The sequence below is a fragment of the Ambystoma mexicanum genome, chromosome 7q (genome assembly GCF_040938575.1).
Source record: "Ambystoma mexicanum isolate Mex_15411 chromosome 7q, UKY_AmexF1_1, whole genome shotgun sequence".
In the NCBI taxonomy this organism is placed as follows: Eukaryota; Metazoa; Chordata; class Amphibia; order Caudata; family Ambystomatidae; genus Ambystoma; species Ambystoma mexicanum.
In genome coordinates this window covers 284,941,287-284,962,096 of record NC_090941.1, presented here as the reverse complement: position 1 = coordinate 284,962,096, position 20,810 = coordinate 284,941,287, and the positions used below count along the sequence as shown (strand labels likewise).

General features: G+C 49.6%; 1 protein-coding gene across 1 annotated transcript in view; it reads right to left on the bottom strand.

Moving 5' to 3' along the window:
- Positions 1–20,810, bottom strand: part of RBM26 (RNA binding motif protein 26) — a 1,704,516-nt gene that overhangs the window by 116,544 nt on the left and 1,567,162 nt on the right. Inside the window, exon 22 of the mRNA XM_069639899.1 lies at positions 15,175–15,288. Within this exon, the coding sequence (XP_069496000.1) occupies positions 15,175–15,288 (114 nt within the window). The remainder of the gene's footprint in view (positions 1–15,174; positions 15,289–20,810) is intronic.

Sequence of the window (20,810 nt, the reverse complement as noted above, 5' to 3'; positions counted from 1 at the left end):
CCATTTTTAAGGTAGGGGTTACATGCCCCACCTGACAGTGTTTACTCAATCCCCTCACTCCGTTACCATATACCGATATAGTACCTATTATATTAAAGTTACCTTCCTAGAACCAATAGAATTGCATGCAACATTTTAAGCGTTATACATCAGTGATGACGAGTTTTTGGTATAAATGATGTGTTTTTTATGAAGTTCTTTGGAGTTGTCATTAAACAGACTCCCTTTGCCAAACCAATGAGTTGTCATTATTGTTTTGATGCTAGAGTATTAATCTGCATCCCCATCCATCTCACTGGTGCTGCCATTTCATCTTAAAGTGCTATTGGGCAACCCCCAGCTTTATGGGCCGGTTGGGGTCCTAGTGCAAGCTGAAGATCCACGAAGTTCCAAGGATGCACTCAGAACGGCAATGCATTGGCTGCAGTGAGGTGACCCAGGAGGAGGTTCAGTCCACCGGGTAGTCCATGGACATTTCTGAAGGCGCAACAGGCACAGATCTTCGAGCAGGGGTCAGTCCAAGCCTCGACGCACCAACAGGGGCCTTCTTGAGATCAGAAGAGTGGAGCAGGGCTTCACCTTGACTTAGCTGGAGGCAATGCCGGTCAGCTGCAAAAGTTGTCCTTGGGTCTTCAGGTGGCTGTACTTTGATGCGTCTTGGCTCCAAAAATAATCTGTTGAATGTCTGCAGTAGTCTGTGCCCCAGCAGCCTATTCTGCCTACACCTCAGCTGCCACCCCCTCCTCAGCTACCTCCTAGAGACCTCTCGGTGGACATTCTATTGGCACTGCATATGCTGGTCTCTAGAGACAAGAATGCCTAACGTGCCGGTGGCCCGACCTGCAGCGCCGGCGACGGCCGACTCCCCTGGCAATGGGGGAGCCTCCGGCCAAGAAAAGTTCACCCTCTACCTCCTTGCCACCCTTCGCCCCCTGATGGATGAGACGGAACCGGACACTACGACGACGGTGGGTTAGGGGACCTTCCGTCTCCGCCCCCATATCTTCCCCGCCGGACGAGATAGGCTCTTTCCACTCGATCTCCAGAGCGTCTGAACTTTTCCAACTTGCTCCAGAGGAGGAGGTCTTCTTATATCAGCGCCACAAGGCGAAGAGAAAGACCACCCTCTAGGTCTCACTCCTGGATGACATTTGGGACGAAGGTTTGTCTCTCATGAAGAACCCTTCCATGGCCCCGGCGAAGAGGGATCGCCTTGAGAAGTAGTACAGGGTGCCAGACTCTGTGCCCAAGTGCTTGAGGGCCCAACCATCCCCAGACTTTGTCAGCGGCGACCAAGAAGTCATGCTCGGGTGCTTCTTCCTCGGCAGCCTCCACTCCGCCAGACAGCGAGGGCAAGAAATGAGATGCCACGGGACGACAGGCCATCTATTCTGCAACGACTACCATCAAGGCCACCAATGCCCTCGTCATTGTAGCACGCTACGACCGAGAGTTGTGGTTTGGGATCAACCCCTCCTGGACTTCCTCCCCGACGACAAGAGATTGGAAGCACAGGAAATTCTGCAGGAAGGCGAAGTGGCATTGGAACACTGCATCACGGTGGCCACGGACATTGCCAACGCGGGGTTCCACCAAATGGGCAACAGCGTTTGTCTTCATCGTTATGGCCTGCTCAAGGCCACCAATTTTTGTCAGGACATTCAGTCGAAGGTGCTGGACATGCCCTTCAACGGGGACAATTTGTTCGGGAAGGCTGTGGATGAGTCTCTCCAAGCCATAAAGACGGACACGGAGACAGCGTGTGAACTCTTCATTAACGGAGGCTGTCCTTTCGGTCCTCAGGCAGCAAGTCCCAAGGATCCTCCAAAGGGTTTCGCAGGGGCTCCTCTTCTTACCGCCAACCCGCCCGCTCTTTGGCCCAGGAGACCAACAGGGGTCGCTCCAAGACCTTTGGAGGAGGACGTCATCACCAGGGTCCCCAAGGCGGCCCTTCGACATCCAAGCAGGATTGAACCGTTTCTGGCGTCAGGATCCCACCCGTGCACCCCGGTGGGAGGCTTGCTGGCGAACTTCGCCATCATATGGAAGATCATCTCCACTGACCGTTGGTGCTGGATGCTCTCGCCCATGGACAGACCCTGGAATTTCAATTGAAGTGATCCTAAATACCACCGGTGGCCCGGCAGGAAAACCACATCCCTCATCTGCTGCTGGAGGTGCGGGCCATGTTAAGGAAAGGCGTGATAGAGCTCGCCCCAAAGAGACTCCGGGGCTCAGGAGTGTACGCAAGGTACTTCCTCATGAAAAAAAAGACCGGAGGTTGGAGGCCCCATCCTCGACCTGTCGACTAAACAAATACATCAAGTCCCAAAAATTCTGGATGGTCATTCTTCAGCACGTGCTCCGACAGCTGGAAGAGGCGGACTGCCTGTTGTTCCCGGACTTGGAGGATGCGTATTTCCATATCCCCATTCACAAGGGGCACCGCAAGTTCTTGCGTTGGTGGTTCAAGGGAAACACTACCAATTCAAGGCCCTTCCCTTCTAATTGAAGTCGGCGCCAAGGGTCTTAACCAAGTGTCTGGCGCCAGTGGCAGTGCAGCTGCGACTGCGGGGGGGTTGGGGAGGGTGGTCTACGTCTCCCCCTATCTGGACGACTGACTCATCCGGGACAGTTCAAAGGCCATCGCAATCGACCACACGGCGAGGACTGTTTGCCTACTGACGGATCTGGGGTTCTCGGTGAACTGTGCAAAGTCCTGCTTGACTCCATTGCAGGACGCGCGGTTTCTGGGATCCCGACTCAACAGTGTCGTGCCTGGCGTCTCCGTCGGAGGTGAGGATAGCCACCATCTTGGGCAAGGTACAACAGCTGTTGGCCCTGAAGGTCGCCACAGTGAGAACCATCAAGTCCCTGCTCGGCATGATGTCATGCATCTACCTCATCCGACTAGGCAGGCTACGGATGCGTCAACTACATGAGTTCCTCGACGCCCGTTGGAGACTAGTGTCGGGAAGCTTCCAGGACAGGATCACACTCGAGAGCTTCTGTCGGGCGATACGTTAGTGAGGAGTTCGCACACATCTGTCCGGAAGCTCGGATTTCCAGTCCTTCCGTCCCTCAAGGGCAAGGTGGTGGGGTCTTCACGGACAACACCACCACAATATTTTAAATAATGGAGCAGGGGGGCACCAGATCCCCGGCGCTCTACAAAAGAAGCACAGGGCACTGTGGCACTGGGCCGTCGCCCAGGGGATTTTCCTCATCCATTTCATCTGACAGGAGTGGAGAACACCATTGCTGACTCTCTCAGCAGAGAGCTGCCCTCTTGCCACGAGTGGCAACTTCGGCAGGACCAAGTGAATCACCTGTTCCGCAGATGGGGCAATCCCAGATCGATCTATTTGCGACAGCGATGAACACCAAGTGCTGGAGGTTCGCCAGCAGGTTTCCCCACCGGGGAGCAAGGGGGATGCATTCTCATTCCCCTGGAACGGCCTGTTTCTGTATGTGCTCTCTTCGTAGCCGTTGCTTCTTCAACTAGTCAATCAACGCAGATGGTTCCGGGTGCAGGATGATCCTCGTTGCACCGGCGTGGCAGAGGCAGATCTGGTACCCAGACCTTCTCGACATGTCAGCGTCCCCTCCAGTCAAGCTTCTGGTGGTCGCAGATCTTCTCGCCAGGGAAGGAGGCACAATTCTGCACCATGCTCCAGGATCGCTAAACCAGAAGGCCTGCTTCCTGCAGCATTAGAGTTCGGAGGTTACGATCTCACAGCGGACTGCAAGGAGATTCTTGCCAAGGCCAGAGCATCATCTACTCTTAAATGCTACAGACCTAAATGGAAGAGGTTCGCCGTTTTGTGCCGTACTCAGAAGATCGACCCTCTACGAGTCACGGCTCCCCAAGTGCTACTGTATTTGCTGTTGTTGGCCAAAGCAGGACTGGCCCATGCCTCCATCAAATTTCATCTGGTGGCTATTGTTAGGCAAAATTGTTAGGCAGAATCCTGGGCAGTGCCCTTAGAGACCACTACACAAGATTAAGAACACAGGTGGTAGTACAATTTCACCGTTGGTACAAGCCTGTACTACACAGTTAGAGTGGTAGCAGTAGCGGAGTGTTAGGGAGAATTCTCTGTTTAGGCTGAATTTCCTAACCTAGTGAGTCCCCCAGCAGCTTTGCTGGATTTTTTTGGGGTTTATTTTTTTCTCCTGCCAAGAGTGAGACTCTTTTACCCTCACTCTTGGGCATGATTTGAGTGAGTTTCTTTGAATCTAGATGTGTTTAATGGGCTATGGGGTCTTTACTCCATAGGGCTTCATGAATTTTTGTGATGTGTGTTACACAGCACCCTCCGTGCAGTAACACAGGGGTGTCATAGTGACCCCCCAGTATAGACTCCATACCCGGGGACTGACTACTGTCTCCCAGGGAATGTAGTCACCATTGACTTTACTAGTCTTAAATTCTGAACAGAACCAGTACCAACCATCGTATTGTGGATGTACTGCTGGGGCAATTCAATTGCCCCGGGGTCTGTTAGTCGAGGGGGCACGTCTCCGTCCCCCCTGATCGAGTTTTGGCTGGTGGCAGTGGATACTACTTTTTATATTCAACCGCGAATATTTTTCTATGGGATTTCCCATTGTTTTAGGCTACTATCTTTATTTAATTATTGACGGTAGCCTCGAACATACCGCCGGTTTATTTAATTAATATTAATTCTCCGGTTGGTATTTTTTGCCAAAACTCGGTTCTAAAATGGAGTTTGTGTTCTCTTCTGTGACTCCAACCCAAGTCGAGCCCTTTGTTCCACTTTTTGGCAGGCTTCTCCACAGAAGCCCTCCAAAGTGGTGCCACTCTGTCTGGGGTACTTAGGAGGGGTGGAGGGGAATTTAGGCACCCTGGACTGAGTTGCTTAGGCAACTCAAGTCGCACTCCATCCTGATTGGCCCAAGTGGTGAGCCGGCCGGCTCACCACTTAGCATTTTTGAGTGACAGCTAGGCTGAGTGAATGGGGGTTTTCTGCATAAAAGCAGGGCTTTGGGGACTGGAACTTCAGAAGTCGCCACAGGACCTAAGAATCCGACGAGGGAGAAGCAGAGCCGACCTGCCACGACACCACCACCGGTGGAGCCCTGCTGGACTGCCTCACCACTTTTCCCCGACGACAGAGGAGATCTCCCGCCGGAGAGTCTTCTTCCTTTGACTGGTGGGGATAACCAGTTTCACCGTCTTTTCGCTTTCCCAACGTACCTCGTGGCCGCCTTGCCCGTGCCAACCACCCCGGCAACCGGGATACCACGTTTTACCACGACCGCGAACCACAGGTACCACCTTTAACCGGAAAACTCTGTGGCCGGTTTCTGCCCTGGTAGTGCAACGACCTTCATCTTTCCTCCAAGTCGAGATCTTCTCTTCCCCTGGACAACAACGCGACTTGCACCCACTACCAGGAACAACTGCCACCGCTGGAGGATCCTTCCCACTTAAGGTACTGTGTCCCGCCTGGCTAACCTTGCTACCGACTGTACGGGGTAGATTTATCCCCCGGCTTTCGAACCTGGGTTAGCCTGGGACACCCTGGCTAAACCTTCCTAAGCCTCTCTAAACTCTTTTTGAACCCTCTGCAAGACTTTCTAAGCCTAGTGTAACTGTGTGATCTTGGGCGCATTTGTGCTCTGCTCTCTCTAAGAGGGGGCCCAGCCTTTGGACTTTGGCTCACCAGTGACTTTTGTTCTTCTGCCTTGCTAATAGTGTTCCTGAATCTTAGAGTGGTGTACCTTTCCATATTCTGCCCCCCCCCTTTCTCACAAACTTATTGGAGTGCCATCTAGTTAAGCGCTCACCTCTGTATGAAAATAAGTGGTGTTTTACAGTGACCTATCTGATAAGGAAAAAGGGGTGTATATATTACAATAGTAACTGTGTTTAGAATATTTCACAATAAGAGTGCTGGAGTGTTTCAAACTGTGTTTTTTAAAATAAATAATTATATACTTTGATACCAAAGCTCTGGTCAGTGTTTGCTTGTATTGTGTATCTGAGTGCCTATTGTGTATACTTTGCATACTGCCTAACTCTTCTTGAGGGAAGTCTGACTGCTCAGCCACAGATACCAGGTAAATCTGGGTGGTACAGACTGCTACCAAGTGGATTTACTGCCAACACCTGTAGTCTTAAATCTTTTGCAGTGTTCCCTAAGGGAACTGCACAGGTTTTTGCCTAACACGGAGCAGCCAGGCTTATCTCAAGAGCAAATGAGCAGTAGTAGAGACTACAATTACTGTGACTCGAGCAAACACTGACTCGAGGTTTCTGGTTAAAAAATATAAGTACATTTATTTTTAAACCATCTGTTCATAAAACAATTCACTTCTATTAAATTAAAATCACATTTCAAATATACTACACAACCAATTCCCCTTGTGCAGTTCAATTCAAGATAAGTACATTGGATTTGACTGACCAGTGTTGTGAAACAAATACGTTGCCGTGGGTTAATATGCTATCACATTTTGACAGTAATGACAGTTCGGTCTTACTAAAGAAAGGCGTACCCGCGAGAAGAAATGTTGCAGAAATCAAACACACTTAGCACATGAATTAACACAAGAAAATAGGGGATAAAAATCATAGGCAATACTTTTGTCAAGGCAGACAGAATCAGAGGATACTTTCTAAAACGAAGATAAAAGTCAATAGGCCTGCGCCAGTGTCAAATGGGACAGGGGTCCTGTTGTCGAGGATCATAAGGTTAGAACAGTTTACCATTCGAGATTGCCAGGAGTACTTAGATATTGTCGAAAGGGAGGCAAAAGTTATAAGAGGGAAGGAAGATAAGGACAAGCCTTTGGTGAGGAGAAAAGGGTTCACCCCAATTCCTCAAAGTCGCACACAGTACCTTATTCGTTTGAAGAAAAGCTGGTGCCACGGCAGTTGTTCCTGGTAGTTCCTGCAGACTCACGGTTCCTGGAGCTTCAGTCGTGGAGACAAGAAGGACGACGTCTGTAGCGATCTGCACTACCCAGGGATGAGGCCAGCAGCAGCAAAGCAACGGTTAATAAGAAGGTACGCTCCTTTAAAACAGGAGAGGCTCTTCAGATGGCTATCCGGACCACTACAGCTGTGTGCAGCGATTTCGACCAAGAAGAGGATCCTCTGGCTGTAGAAGGTGAGCTGGTTGATCCCACCAGGCTCAAGGGAAGAAGACTCCGGACTGGATCTTCTCTTGTCGTTGAAGTGTAGATAGCTCAGGACTGCAGCAGGGCATCACCGGGACTCGGGAGTTGCAGCAGCCGTCTTCTTCTCCGCTTCTCTTCGGTTCCTTGCAGTTCCAGTGGCGACTGACTTTCAGTCCAAGAGTCCTGCCTTTTATGTCAAAATCCCCCATTCACACAGCCTGGCTGTCAATCACTCAGCAGTGTAACACAAAAAGTTGGGCTCATGGAGTGGTGTGGTTCCAGAGCCCAAGATCACACAAACAGTAGAAATACACATGGCAAAACACATGTAAGAGTGGGAAAAAGGTTCACACTCTTACCAGGTGGAAAAAATAAACCCCAGAAATCCAGCAAAGCTGCTGAGGGACTCATTAGGTAAGTCGTGGTTATGGTCACACCATCTGGTTAAGGAGCTTGTCAAAGGACTGTTTTATTCGTTCCCGCCAGTGAAGGCTCCAGCCCCGACGTGGGAACTCAATGTGGTACTGACAAGGCTCATGGGCCCTCCTTTTGAACCAATGTAGACAGTTCAATTAAATTTCTTGTGGAAGACAGCATTCCTCGTGGCCATCACCTCTGCATGACGAGTAGGTGAGATTCAGGCCCTGTCCTGTAAAACACCTTATTTGCCTATTCATGACACAAGGGTGGTGCAGAGGACGCACCCCTCCTTCATGCCCAAGGTGCCGTCAGACTTTCATCTAAACAAGCCCTTGGTGTTGCTTGTATTTTTTTCCGATGCCTTCGTCGCCAGCTGAGAGGACTTTGCACTTGCTGGATGTGGCTAGATCGCTGAAGTTCTACGTGGACCGCACAAAGTTTCCAGAAGACGTTGCAACTTTGGTCCTGTGAACCATGGGAAGGCCCTCGCCAAGGCTTCCTTTTACAGGTGGCTCTCCGGCTGCATCACCCATTGTCACCGGTTGGCAAACCGACCATTACCTGGCCGTCCGAGAGCCCATTCGACCAGTTCAGCCATGGCCAAGGATGGCAAGTATGGAAGAATCTGCGCGGCCGTGACCCTCAGAGGGGTAATCGTCTGCAACTAGGTAGCGAAACACTTCCACTGTGACCGTAGCACTTCAAAGTCAACGATGCCCTGACCTTGGCGAGGACATCCCTGCAGTCCGCTGGCAATTCATATCCTTCAAACGCTAGGGCTGCAGGATCCAAGCCCTCAGGTTTAGCGAACCTTGGTTGTGATGCAGGATTGCGCCTCCTTCCCTGGTGAGAAAATCGCTGACAGGCTGAGAAGGTCCGGATACCAACTCTGCCCTGGCCATGCTGGGGCAATGAGTATAATTTATTCACATTTGTTAAGCGCACAGCAGCCCGTGGGCATTGCGGCGCTGGTTTCAGTAGATGTTAATAGCTTAGTTACAGTCACGTATCACATACAGAAGGAAGTGACATTGTGGCGCTTGTTACAATTGCAGGAAGCATAGCTGTAAGCAATGTACAGACAATGAACTAGCAGCTAATTGAAGAGTGCAGTTTTTAGGTTTTTATGGAAGGCATGGAGGGAAGTTTCAGCTCCGAGGGCTGTGGGTAGCGCGTTCCATAGCTTAGGTGCCAGATAAGGGAATCCTGTTCCTCCTGCCTTGGCCCTGGTGATTCGCGGCACTACAAGTTGGTTGGTGTACCCTAGTCTTGTGGGTCTTGTAGACTGTGTTCTAGCTAGAGTGTCCGATAGGTAAGAGGGTGCGGTCAGGTTGATGCATTTGTGAGCGGTGGAGAGAATCTTGAAAGTGATTCGGTCTTTAACTGGTAGCCAGTGTACATTTTTTCTTGCTTGAAAGATGTGTTCTCTTTTAGGAATACTGAGAGCTGCTCTGAGAGAGTTGTTTTGTGTGGTTTGGAGTCTTTTTGATGTACCAGCTAGGAGGGAATTGCAATAATCCAATGTGGCTCCTAGGGTGTCTCACCGAGGGTGTTGATAACTAGTAGCAGAAGAGGCAACAGACGAAACCCATACAGAAACATACCTTCCCACAGGAAGGAGAACACGTCCCTCAGGCTCCTTGGCTGGTGAAATTTGCTGGTGAACCTCTGGCATTTGCAGTTCGCTGTAATCGCAAACAGCTCAATCTGGGGCCTGCCCCACTTAACGAAGATGCGGTTAACCTGGTCCTGCTGAAGTTCCCACTCGTGGCAGGAACAACTCCCTGCTGAGGGAGTCCACAATGTATTCTCGACTCCCGTGACGTGAAGAGGGATAAGGAACATTTCTTGTCCGACGGCCCAGCGCCACAATTCCTGCGCTTCCCCGAGCGCGCCAGGGTTCGAGTACCCCCTTGTTTCCTGGTGTAGAACATTGTGGTGGCGTTGTCTGTGAAGGTCCTCACCACCTTGCCCTTCAGAGATGGAAGGAACAACTTGAGGGCCCAAGAACACTGCCCGTAGCTCCAAGATGTTGATATGGAGGATCGGTCTCCTCCGGCAGCCACAGGCCCCTGGCGTGTAGACATCAGGTGTGGGCTCCGTAGCCTTCTAGGGACGCGTCCGTCATGACAGTTTTCTGGAATGGAGGGCTCTGAAACCCTGTGTCGCCCCCACCTTATCTCCCGACAGAACTCATTGTCCAGAGTGACCTTGTCCACGAAGCTTCCGGACACTTGAACCCAGCGAGCGACAAGGAACTCCATAAGAGGTTGCATCTGTAACTTGCAGAGCTGGATGAGGTGAATGCAGGACAACATCATGCTGAGCAAAGACTTGATAGTCTGCACTGTGCAGTCTTCATCGACAACAGCCATTGCACCTTCCCCCTGAATGGCTGCTAACCCCTCCTCCAAGGGTAAAGCGAGGCAGGGCACTGTATTCCCCCTCGATCCCCCCCCCCCCCATCGTCTTTCTTACCAAGAAGTATCTGGAGTAGACTATGGAGCCCCGGAGTCGCTGGGGAACCAGCTCTATCGCCTCTTTTCGTAGCATGGCCTGTACTTCCGCCAAGAGCTGAGGGACGTCCTGCTCCCGACAGGCCACCAGAGGGATGTGCGGGCACCTATGCTGAAATTCCAGGGTATGTCCTTGGGCGAGAGAGTCCAGCACCCATCTGTCGGTGGTGATCTTTTCTCACTCGCCGATGAACCTCGTCAGCCAGCCTCCCGCAAATGCCCTGGCTGGTTCAGGCTTGCTACGGCACCCTGCCCTGCTGGTGACGACGCTTCCTCCACTGTAGGCTTGGCAACAGCCTCTGTGGGCTTCCTGGGTCATGGATCTGGAAGGCTGACGGTACGAGGAGGTGAAACCTTTTGAAGACATGCCCGACTTTGCTCTGGAGGAACGAAAGGAAGAGTGGTGCTGTTGGAGGGTACCCAGGGCATATGCAGTCTCCGTATCTACCTTGATGGCCTGCAGGGACTCGACGATTTTCCTAAAAAGGTGATGATCTTCGAAAGGCATGTCCAAAGCCTTTGTTTGGAAATCCTGGCAGAAATGTGGCCTTCATCCAGCCAAGGCAATGAAAGCAGACACCATTACCCATCTGCCGGAAACCCGTGTTGGCAAAGTCCAAAGCAACTGTGATGGCGTGATCAGACTCTACCTCGCCCTCCTGAAAGAGGGCGATCGCCTCCATCCTCTTGTCATCAGGGAGGAACTCCAGAATCAGACCCAGCTTTTACCACAGCTCCCTGTCGTACTTGGCTAGGATCGTCAATGCGTTGGCCTCTTTGATGGTGGACGCCGCGGTGTAAATCACCTTCCTCCCCATTCGCTGTCCGGAGGGACAGTTGACTAGGATGGGTTATACAACTGCTTCCTCACGGCAGACAAAACCACTGAATCCGGTGATGGTTGTGACGTCAGGTACTTTGGTGCGGATTCCGGTACTTCTCCAGCCAACACTTCTCTGGCTTGGCTGGAGTCGTGCAAGGGTTCTTCAAGAGGGCTAGGCCCTCCTCCCACACGTCGTCCAGGAGGGTCACTGCCACGATAGTCTTCCTCTTGGCCTTGCACATCTGGTACAGGAAACCCTGCTTCCTGGTTTCTTCGGGCACAAGCTGGAACAGCTCAGAAGCTCTGGCGATCATAGAATGGCGATCCGGTGGGGACGCCCTAGGCGGCACGGACCCGCTGCCCGCTTCGATGATATCGTCACCGTCCATCGTTGTGGCCGTATCCGTCCCCGTACCTGTGTCTGCGTATTTTGGGAGAGCTGGGACCCGATGCAGAGGCTGAAATGGGGGTGTCGGATTGCACTTCCTTTTCTTCATCAGCATTAGTCGGGGGTCAGGGGGATCGTTGGAACGGGCCCTTGTGGCACCCTCTTCTGGATCTCTAACACCAAGGTGTGGAGAGTCGATAGGCTGTCCAGCAACACATCTCTCGACGGAAGTGGTGTGATTGGGACACTAGGGCCTGCGCTGTTGTAGCCGTACTCCTTCTCCTGTTCCACGTCCTCCTGGACCGTGCGTATGGACTCCAAGTCCTCGCTGTCTTTGAACAAAACTTTCATGGCCTGGTCACACGGCCTGGGACTGGTCCGGGGCCTCCTTGCCCACCCCCCTTTTTTCCACCCTGAGGTGCTGGAAGCGGGTTCTGAGGCAGTGTCCCCTTCTCCGGTGTGCCGGCAGACCTTGTCAAGGTCACCGCAGCGGCCTCGCGCCTCGGAGGGAGGGATACTATCAGCCCTGTGGGGGCTACACTCTCAGGGTCAGCCCCTTTCGCTTTCGAGAGAGCAGCTGCCACCAACTCTATTGTCAACAAAGACGTATTCTGTGCCGTATAGGCCTTCTTGGGAAGCTCTGCCTTCTCCGTCCGTGGTTTCTCCTGCAGCTTAGCCGTTGGACGACTCTTCGAGGAGGAGCTCGATTGCCGGCTGGCAATGCCACAGGCAGAGGGGGATATCGATCGCGCCCTGTCTGCTATGGGACCCTCTCCGCAGCAACCCCAGTGGACCCAGAATTGTGGTGCTTGGCCTGATCTTGGGCCCCCACGGATGAGGTGCCCTCACAGGACTTAGAAGCCTGCTCCTCAGACTGACCGGTCTTGGGTGAGGCATGTCTCTGCTCGGAGCACGGGGCAGAGACGTTGGCGTTCTCCACACTGCCAGTCTACTGTGCGAGAATCGTCGTCTTGGAGAATCAATCCTGTGCCTTGTGGTCCTGAATGCAGGAAGTAGAGGAATTGCAGGTGCTTGTTCTCCAGAAACACATTTTGGAGCTCGCACTTGGTGCAGGACTTGAAGAGGGACTGTTCTCCTTTCTTTTCCTCCGTCATGGTCGGAGGGCACGAAGTAGGCCCAATGGCCTTCTAGAAACTATCTTCATCATTGAAGAGCACTGAACTTCACAGACAACCAATCCTTGCGGTCAGCAGATGGAGAGAAGAGCACACAGGCTCTATGGAACAAAAATAGAACCTTTTTCCATGAAAAACATAGAATTAGCTCGCAGAGCAAACTCAAGGACTCCCAACACTGAAGCGTGCGCTAAAAATCTGAAGATGGCTGCCAGAGGAGGGGCTTAGGGAGAGGACTGTTTGGCTGGGGTCAGCATGACCCAGAGGACAGTGATTAGTTTATGGGAGAAATACAGTTTGTAAGCGAAAGTGAAACTGGTTTTCTTTTACTGAGGATTCCAGCCTGACGGGGAATATTCATTAGCAAGTGAATCCATGCCAGACTCCACGCTGGAGAACTTTCTCTATCCAAGGGCAAACATTAAAAAAAACAATCTCTTGGTGTCAGTTGAAGAAGCCTGAACCACCAGATTTTCAAGGGTGGGATGCCTAGAGAGAAACTGGGTCAGACATGACTATCTTGTACTTTTTTGCCATGTCTACATGAACATGATGCTTGCCAGAGCGTGGTTACCGTTTCAGCAAACAGGAGCAGCTTTCCCTTCTGGGTCCCCTCATTTAAGATGCCAATAATGTCCTATTGCTGTACCTTTCTCAAAGGGAGTTCGAAAGCCCCATGACATCAACCACTATCTGGATTATCGGTATGAAGCCTGTGTTTGAGAGCCCAAGGAGAGGCCGCTACAATATCGAGATCTGTGGATATCACGTCAGATTCAGCTAAAATCGGATCACCTGCCAAGTCCTGCAGCCCCTCTATTACTTTAACCTGGTTGGGGGCTGGTTCCAAAGTCTTGAAGCCAAACGGTATTGGGTCACCTTCATTGTTGTAAATGGTTTGCAGGGTGTAGAAATAACTTGACCTACAGACTGGAGCATATTTGGTTGCATCAGACTAGCATGAGGAAATCCATGCCACCCTGCCCGGACAGTTCACGCAAAGGGCTTCCGAGGTGTAGTTTTCGGCATTTTAGTCTCAAGTGTAATTCACTTATTCAATATGGGGACAGTGTCAGCACCGACTTCTAATACAGTTGTAGAACCCTTTTTTATCTCTTTAACCTCCTCACCTGTGGAGTCGAAATCCTCCTCAACTGGGCTGAGCGCTCGATGTGCCGTGTAGTCCTTTTCTTTTTTCCGAGGCTGAGCGTGTCTCCCACAAGAGGAAGCCACAGTGAGAGCGTGTAATTGCGCCCTGACCGTGTGTCCCCCTCCCGGGAGGGACAAGAAAGGGGGAAAAAAGCCAGAATAGGCAAAAAACCCCTGGAACCGGCAGGTATCCTGATGGTAGCTGGGCGTGTAAGCAGATGATCAACGGGAGAAGGCAGCAAAAGGACCCAGTAAGAAATGTACACTCCAGCATACACCGGAAGCGAAAGTAAACAAAGCCAAAGGCAGAAAGCCGGGCACGAAGGAGGGAAAGTAGGAAGGAGGGAGAGAACAGAAGGCGGAGACCTGAGAAGGACCGGGAAGAGTAAGAGAGGTGAAAGAGGAAAGGCTCGAGGAGCAAGAGGAAAACAGCGTGTAGCAAGACCGCGGCCGCGAGGAAAAGCAGCTGACCGTGGAAGGTTGCAACGCGCTGGACCCAGGGAGAGGAGTGGTTAAATACCGCTACGGTCATCCTAGCGGAGAAAGACTAGACCACTTAGTGAACGTAGCATCAACGTGACGGAAATCAGGAAGTCCGTAAGCGGCAGCGGGGCCAAAGACGCCAGGTGAGAAAGCGGCACATGACAGACAGAGCCCTGGGGGGGCGGACGCTGCTCTTAATCTGTGCCCTGCCGGCATGCGTAGGCGAGGTGGGACCTTCTATACAGTTTGATGTAGAGGTAGGAGCAATCGATGAGAAAATCTTGAGCATTTTGACTCTAAAGTTTACCACTCTTAGGAGGACCAAGGTGCCATCTGGCACATAACCTTTCTAAAGCAGTCTGAAGACGTGTCCTTGCTCTTGGTCCATTGAGGTCAGCTTTAGCTTCCCTTCTTGTGGACAGAAGCAATATGGGGACCTTTTATGCTATTTTTTGTGCGTTTTCTTTTGGCCGTCCCTTTTTTGGTGTTCGAAGCTCCGACACCCTCCCCTCCTTCCAAGATTGCCTTTTATTGGTGGTCTCCCTGAACTTGGGAGGATGGCCTACCGATAGCTTGACAGCAAGAGCCCCAGGTGCATTTGGATTCAACCCCTGATAAGAGAAACACTCCAAAACCTCATGTTCCTTTCCCCAAACACCATACGTATATCGTATGGGGGTCAGTAATCGACATCTTCGAAGGGCAAAGCTTGCAGCATATGAATTCCGACGCCTTAAAAGAGACTGAAAAAAGAAAACAAATGTTTATGGCACAGAGATACATTCTCAGCGAGGGAAGAGGTTCTAAAAGCAGCACAATGACTGCATGGAAAAAAGGAACTGAGTCAGGGGGTGTGGTTTGCCCTATTTTTACTGTCAACACTATCCATTCCTCAACAGCAGAAGTGGCCAATGCATTTGTTCATGCGCCAAAGCACATAATGCCCTCTGCTGGATGAAAACATTTCTGATGACCACTGCACAAACTGCGATCTCTCAAAACATGAGGAATCTGTGGGAGGGCTGTATCATTTAGAAACAATTTTAATGCAACAGTTCCAAGGGAAAGTCTAGTAACTATAAGAGTTTAATTTTCGTGAAAAAAACTCACTTCTTCTTCATCTTGTTCAACCTCTTCTGTTTCAGCGTTTGACATGGCAGCTAGAGGCTTATTCCATGCCAACTTTAGATCTTGCCCTTTGAAACGAGCTCCATGAACTGCAGCCTAAAAGAAAATGTTCAAACGTATACATGAACAACAATACATAGAAGTAAATGCTAAATGTAACATGGAATATATAAAAATAGTAATGTCTTTATTTGAGAAGTAGACAAAATACATGAAGTACGTTACCACTTGTATGGGTAATATATAAGAGATAAACTTTTTTGACAATCTGGTCTGATCCAATCTAGACATTAATTAAGATGTGCTAAGTTTTGCCAAAGATTCTCACATTCAAATGCATTATTGCTATCAGCCTGATGGAGAAACGCATCATTACCTTTTCTATTTTTAAGGTTATGGATTGGTAGCGATGCAAGACTAGTTCATTTGTCAGAAAGGAGTTAAAAAAAAACTCTCCCACGTGCAGACAAGTGCCTGAAGATCTATAGTAAATTACCCAAATCCATAGGGCTTTGACAGATTATTTACAGATGTTTTACCGCTTTGTCTTCTTAGGAAGAGATAAGGGCCTTCCACTATGTTCTTGTGTCACTAAAGGAATATGCACCCCCCTTGAAACAGTTTGTCTCACCTCCAGGATCCAAGGATGTATGGAATTCTGCATAAATACATGTAGCATTTAATTTCCACTTATTTCTATAACCTATTAATTGAAAATGAACTGAGCTAGAGAGCTGAAAAGATACAAAGCAAAATTAAGTCTACAGTTGAACAGTAGATTAGTCTAAGGTACTGGAGGAAATTAGATCTATTTTTTTGTTATCAGCCTGGTGGTGGAGCCAAATACAGTGGGGCTATTTTGATGTGTGTTTATTTGTTGTGTGGTGCACAGAAGTAGGCAAATCATCCCAACGTTTTTTTCTTGTGGGCTAACAAGCATGGAATTGGGGAGAAGGGATTTTATGGTTCTTGGATATCCTACTTTTTATTTGGGCCACGAACCCAATGATAAAATTGGAGGGTCTTTGCTTTGGTCTTATTGCTTTACTTGTAGAGGAAGAGAAGTTGAGAGCGTTTAATGTTTTGTTCTGATGGACCCAAATGATGCTGGAATTGGAACGCAAGCTTTCACTGCATTCTTGTTTGTGCAGCTGTGGAGACACATGGCAATGGTGGCCCATTATTGTGACACTACTTAACGCAGGAACTTCCGGGCTAGCTCTGATTATACAGTTCTTAAAGGGTGCGGGGAGGGGGGGGAAGAGTTACAAGTCTTTGCCTGGGAGGGGCCCACGCACATCCTCACCTAAAAGTCCTTAGTGGGTGGAGGCTGGGACAGATGCAATAAAGTGGTAAACGTGGTTATTGGGACAGCTGCGAACCACTTTGTGCCAGCAATAAAGGCTTAAATGCGCACTTGTGTGAAATATGTGAATTGTGGTGCTCCTCTCTAGTCTGCATCAACCTGGTCATGGGATCAAAAGCAGTTGGCAAGCTAGAGTCTGCATTGTTTTTGCACTTCTATCACCAGATATTTTAAGCAGCTTCTAGTCAGCTTCCAGTTGTGAACATGCAGAAATGTATCTCAGTCCTCAGCAAATTAGTCTGCTCTGCATACATCTTGATTTTAGTTAAACAAGCATTGTGTCACTGCTTGCGTTGGTACAGTGCTGGTGGCTGCATCGCTTACAGGTACTGTAGACCATTGACTGCTGTTCATCCCTCTCGTGCCTACCTACACAGTCAGATCCGAAGCACACCTAGCCTGTACAATATCTTCTGTGACATGTGCTTACGCCAGGGTAAATATGAAATGCAAGCAGTAGGAAAGTCCTCTAAAGTGAGTCATGCGCTTAGCAAAGTTTTGAATTGCATCATTGACTTTAGAGTGCCGATATTCGCCTTGTTGTCCTTAGATGTTCACACTCTTGTTAATAGTAGTTTCTAAACCTATCTCCATCATATTTAGTGTTTGTTGCGTGATTACTTTAATTTTCAAATAATTTAATATTTGTCTATATGTCACACCAACCTTTGCTTTTCAGCCTATATATATGGACTCAATAATGGCAAATGATTAGTTTGCATATAACAGTACTTCCCATGTTCATTTAAATTGTAGTTCATTTTGCATGCTATATGAAAAACTTGCAAGCTATTCAAGTGTTTTTTTACTTGAATGACCATTTAGGGATCACGTGATGTGGAAAGGCATAGGCGGTGGACTGGAAGATGGAGTCGTGAAAAGATACCGGCGGCTATAGCAAGGAATGAAGGCGCTTTTGGCAGTCATTGACCATGAGCTTTCTACAAAACTGGTCCAGTGATTTGGGTAAATGGACATCTGCGTCGACAATGGACTTGTCTGCTCATCTTCATAATATGGGCAGAGGAGGTAGGCTCCTCCCCTAATTGTAATACTTTTTGACAGGGTCAGTGGTGTAGGGACTCCTCTCAGCCTGGGGCTGGAGAACAACCAGGATATTTACCAGAGCTAGTCCTGCACCAGAGGAAGGGGTGGGAGTTGGGAGGGCCCCAGTCTGTACTCCTACCACTCCCTGTTTGAGCCAGGTTGCATGCACCAGGTACCACTCCCAGTCACCCAGTGTCTGGTGTACCCCATTTGAGCCAGAGTTTGGTTTCACTCTTTGCATGACTACCTGTCCCAGAAAGCCATGCAGATGGGGGACGTGGGTGGGGGCACGGGGGGGGGGGATCAAACAAGATGAGGAGATTTCTGTTGAGGTTAGGTGGAGAAGACACATAGCAAGGACAGGAGAGTGCAGCGTAAAGTAGAGCGTGGGTAGGAAAGTAGAGAGGCGAGGAGAGAAGGTAGGGTAGAGCAGAGTATGGAGGGGAGAGTGGAGTAAGAAGAGCCGAGAGAGTCTAAATAGAAGCGAGAGGAGAGAGTGGGAAGACAATCTGATGGAGTCCCTCGTCTTCTTGGAGAACCATAGGCATATCTCGCACTCCACCTCCTTATTGTCCAGATGCAGGCAGAAGAGGCATTGCAGGTGCTTGTCTTCTACAAACACATAACATAGCCCACATTTGGTGCAGGGCGTGAAGATGGACCATCCCTCCTCCGTCTTGGTAGGAGGGCGCAAATTATGTCCGATGGCCTTCTAGAATCTTCCACAATCTTCGCCCTTGAGGGGTGCTGAAATTCACTCAACGGATCCTCGCTGTCGGCAGATGGAGAAGAGAGCACACATGATCTTTTGGAACAAAAATAGAACCTTTTTCAGACGAAAACATGAAAAAACATAGAAGTAGCTTGCAGAGCAAACATGAGGACTCCCAACACTGAAGTGTGTGGTAAATATTTTAAGATGGCTGCCAGAGGAGGGTCTTAGGGAGAGGACTGTCATTGGATGGGGGCAGTATAACCCAGAGGACAGTGATTGGTTTAAAGAAGAAATACACTTTGTGAGTGAAAGTGAAACTTTTTTCTTTTACCGAGGATTCCCAGCCTGACGAAGGGGAATATTCATGAGCATGTGAATCCATGCCAGACCCCATGCTGGAGTACCAGGTCTAACACAAATGCACAAGCATCAGGTTTATTCTGTAGGTCCTTCTTATTTAATTCATTGCTGTTAGCATCATGGACTACCCGGCGTGTTTTCAACTTTAGGCCTGGTGGTGCTTGTTGTTAATGTAGCAGTAAGAAATAAGTGGACTTTTTTGCACCCCCTCCTTTCAAATCACAGTCAACAACTGTACCATTGTTGCTGGGGTCAAGTGTCCTGCACAGGTTTGTACTGATGATCTTCATTTGATGACTGCAACAATGCATTCCAAAAGATGTGATCTTGACACAGATCCACCAGTGAGCAAGATGAAGTAGCCCAACAACCTTGAAATAGTGATTGCCAAAGGACCTGGCATGGCTCCGTTTCCCACGGACGGCAAGAGTTACTCCAATGCAAATCTCTAACTTTGATCCAAATCCCAGGTTTCTGTGACTGTCTCCTTCATCTGTTCTACCACCGGCCTCTATAGTGTTCTTCATATCTGACAGTCCCATGTATGCCACTATGGGAAATGGCTTAGGGAGTTCATCATCGGAACGGGAGTCCTTGTCCCCTAAGGGGGAGTCTCTCCCAGTGAGGTCCTACCTGCCCAGTGTCAGGTTTGTCAGAGCTTCTGGAATCAGAGAGACCCTCCACCTCCTCACCGGATTCTTCAGGACTGGGCGTGTGGACTTCTGTGGTCCGACTCTCTTCCCTTCTTCTTTCGAGTGGTCCTTAGTTCTTTGAAGAGATAAGGCTAGTCTATGGGGGAAGCCACTATGTCTGCCTACTCAATTGGCGGACTAGTGGCCTCCTTCCCGAAACAAGCTAACAGGGGAAAAGCTGGTGTGGCAGAAAAACCCCTGTGGCGGGCAGAATCCAATTGTAGACTTCAAAAATTTCAGTAGAGTGATGACAGTTCATAAGCCACAATTCTTTGCAATGTGGAGCGGCAGTAAGTAGGGTGGCTGGTTGATACAATAGCTCTCCAATAATGCCAGTAATAGATGGCAAACCGTAGGCCACGACCCCCTGTTGTGGAGTCTAGTAAGAGCGTTGAAAAGAAAGCAGGTAGCTACCACAGGACAGTAAGGATACTGGAATGATACCAGAGCAGAGGAGAGACCAGAGAACTGCCTTGGGACCTTGGAGATAGGAGGGCAGGAACTCTCCAACAGACCTCACTGGAAGAGAGAGAGAGCCAGGCGAACCTGGAAGGGAAAACCCCAGAAGGCAGGAGCCGGGCTGTTAGGGAGAATTCTCTGTTTAGGCTGAATTTCCTAACCTAGTGAGTCCCCCAGCAGCTTTGCTGGATTTTTGGGGTTTATTTCTTTTCTCCTGCCAAGAGTGAGACTCTTTTACCCTCACTCTTAGACATGATTTGAGTGTGTCTCTTTGAATCTAGATGTGTTTAATGGGCTATGGGGTCTTTTACTCCATAGGGCTTCATGTGTTTTTGTGATGTGTGTTACACAGCACCCTCAGTGCAGTAACACAGGGGTGTCATAGTGACCCCCCAAGTATAGACTCCATACCCTGGGACTGACTACCGTCGCCCAGAGCATGTAAAGTCACCATTGACTTTACTAGTCTTAAATTCTGAACAGAACCAGTACAAACCATCATATTGTGGACGTACTGGCTGGGGCAATTCAATTTCCCCGGGGTCCGTTAGTCGAGGGGGCGCGTATCCGTCCCCCCTGATCGAGTTTTGGCTGGTGGCAGTGGATACTACTTTTTATATTCAACCACAAATATTTTCCTATGGGATTTCCCATTGTTTTAGGCTACTATCTTTATTTAATTATTATGTTAGCCTCGAACATACCGCCGGTTTATTTAATTAATATTAATTCTCCGGTTGGTATTTTTTGCCAAAACTTGATTCTAAAATGGCGTTTGTGTTCTCTTTTGTGACTCCAACCCAAGTCGAGCCCTTTGTTCCTCTTTTTGGCGGGCTTCTCCACAGAAGCCCTCCAAAGTGGTGCCACTCTGTCTGGGGATGGAGGGGGATTGAGGCACCCTGGACCGAGTTGCCTAGGCAACTCAAGTCGCACTCCGTCCTGATTGGCCAAAGTGGTGAGCCGGCCGGCACACCACTTA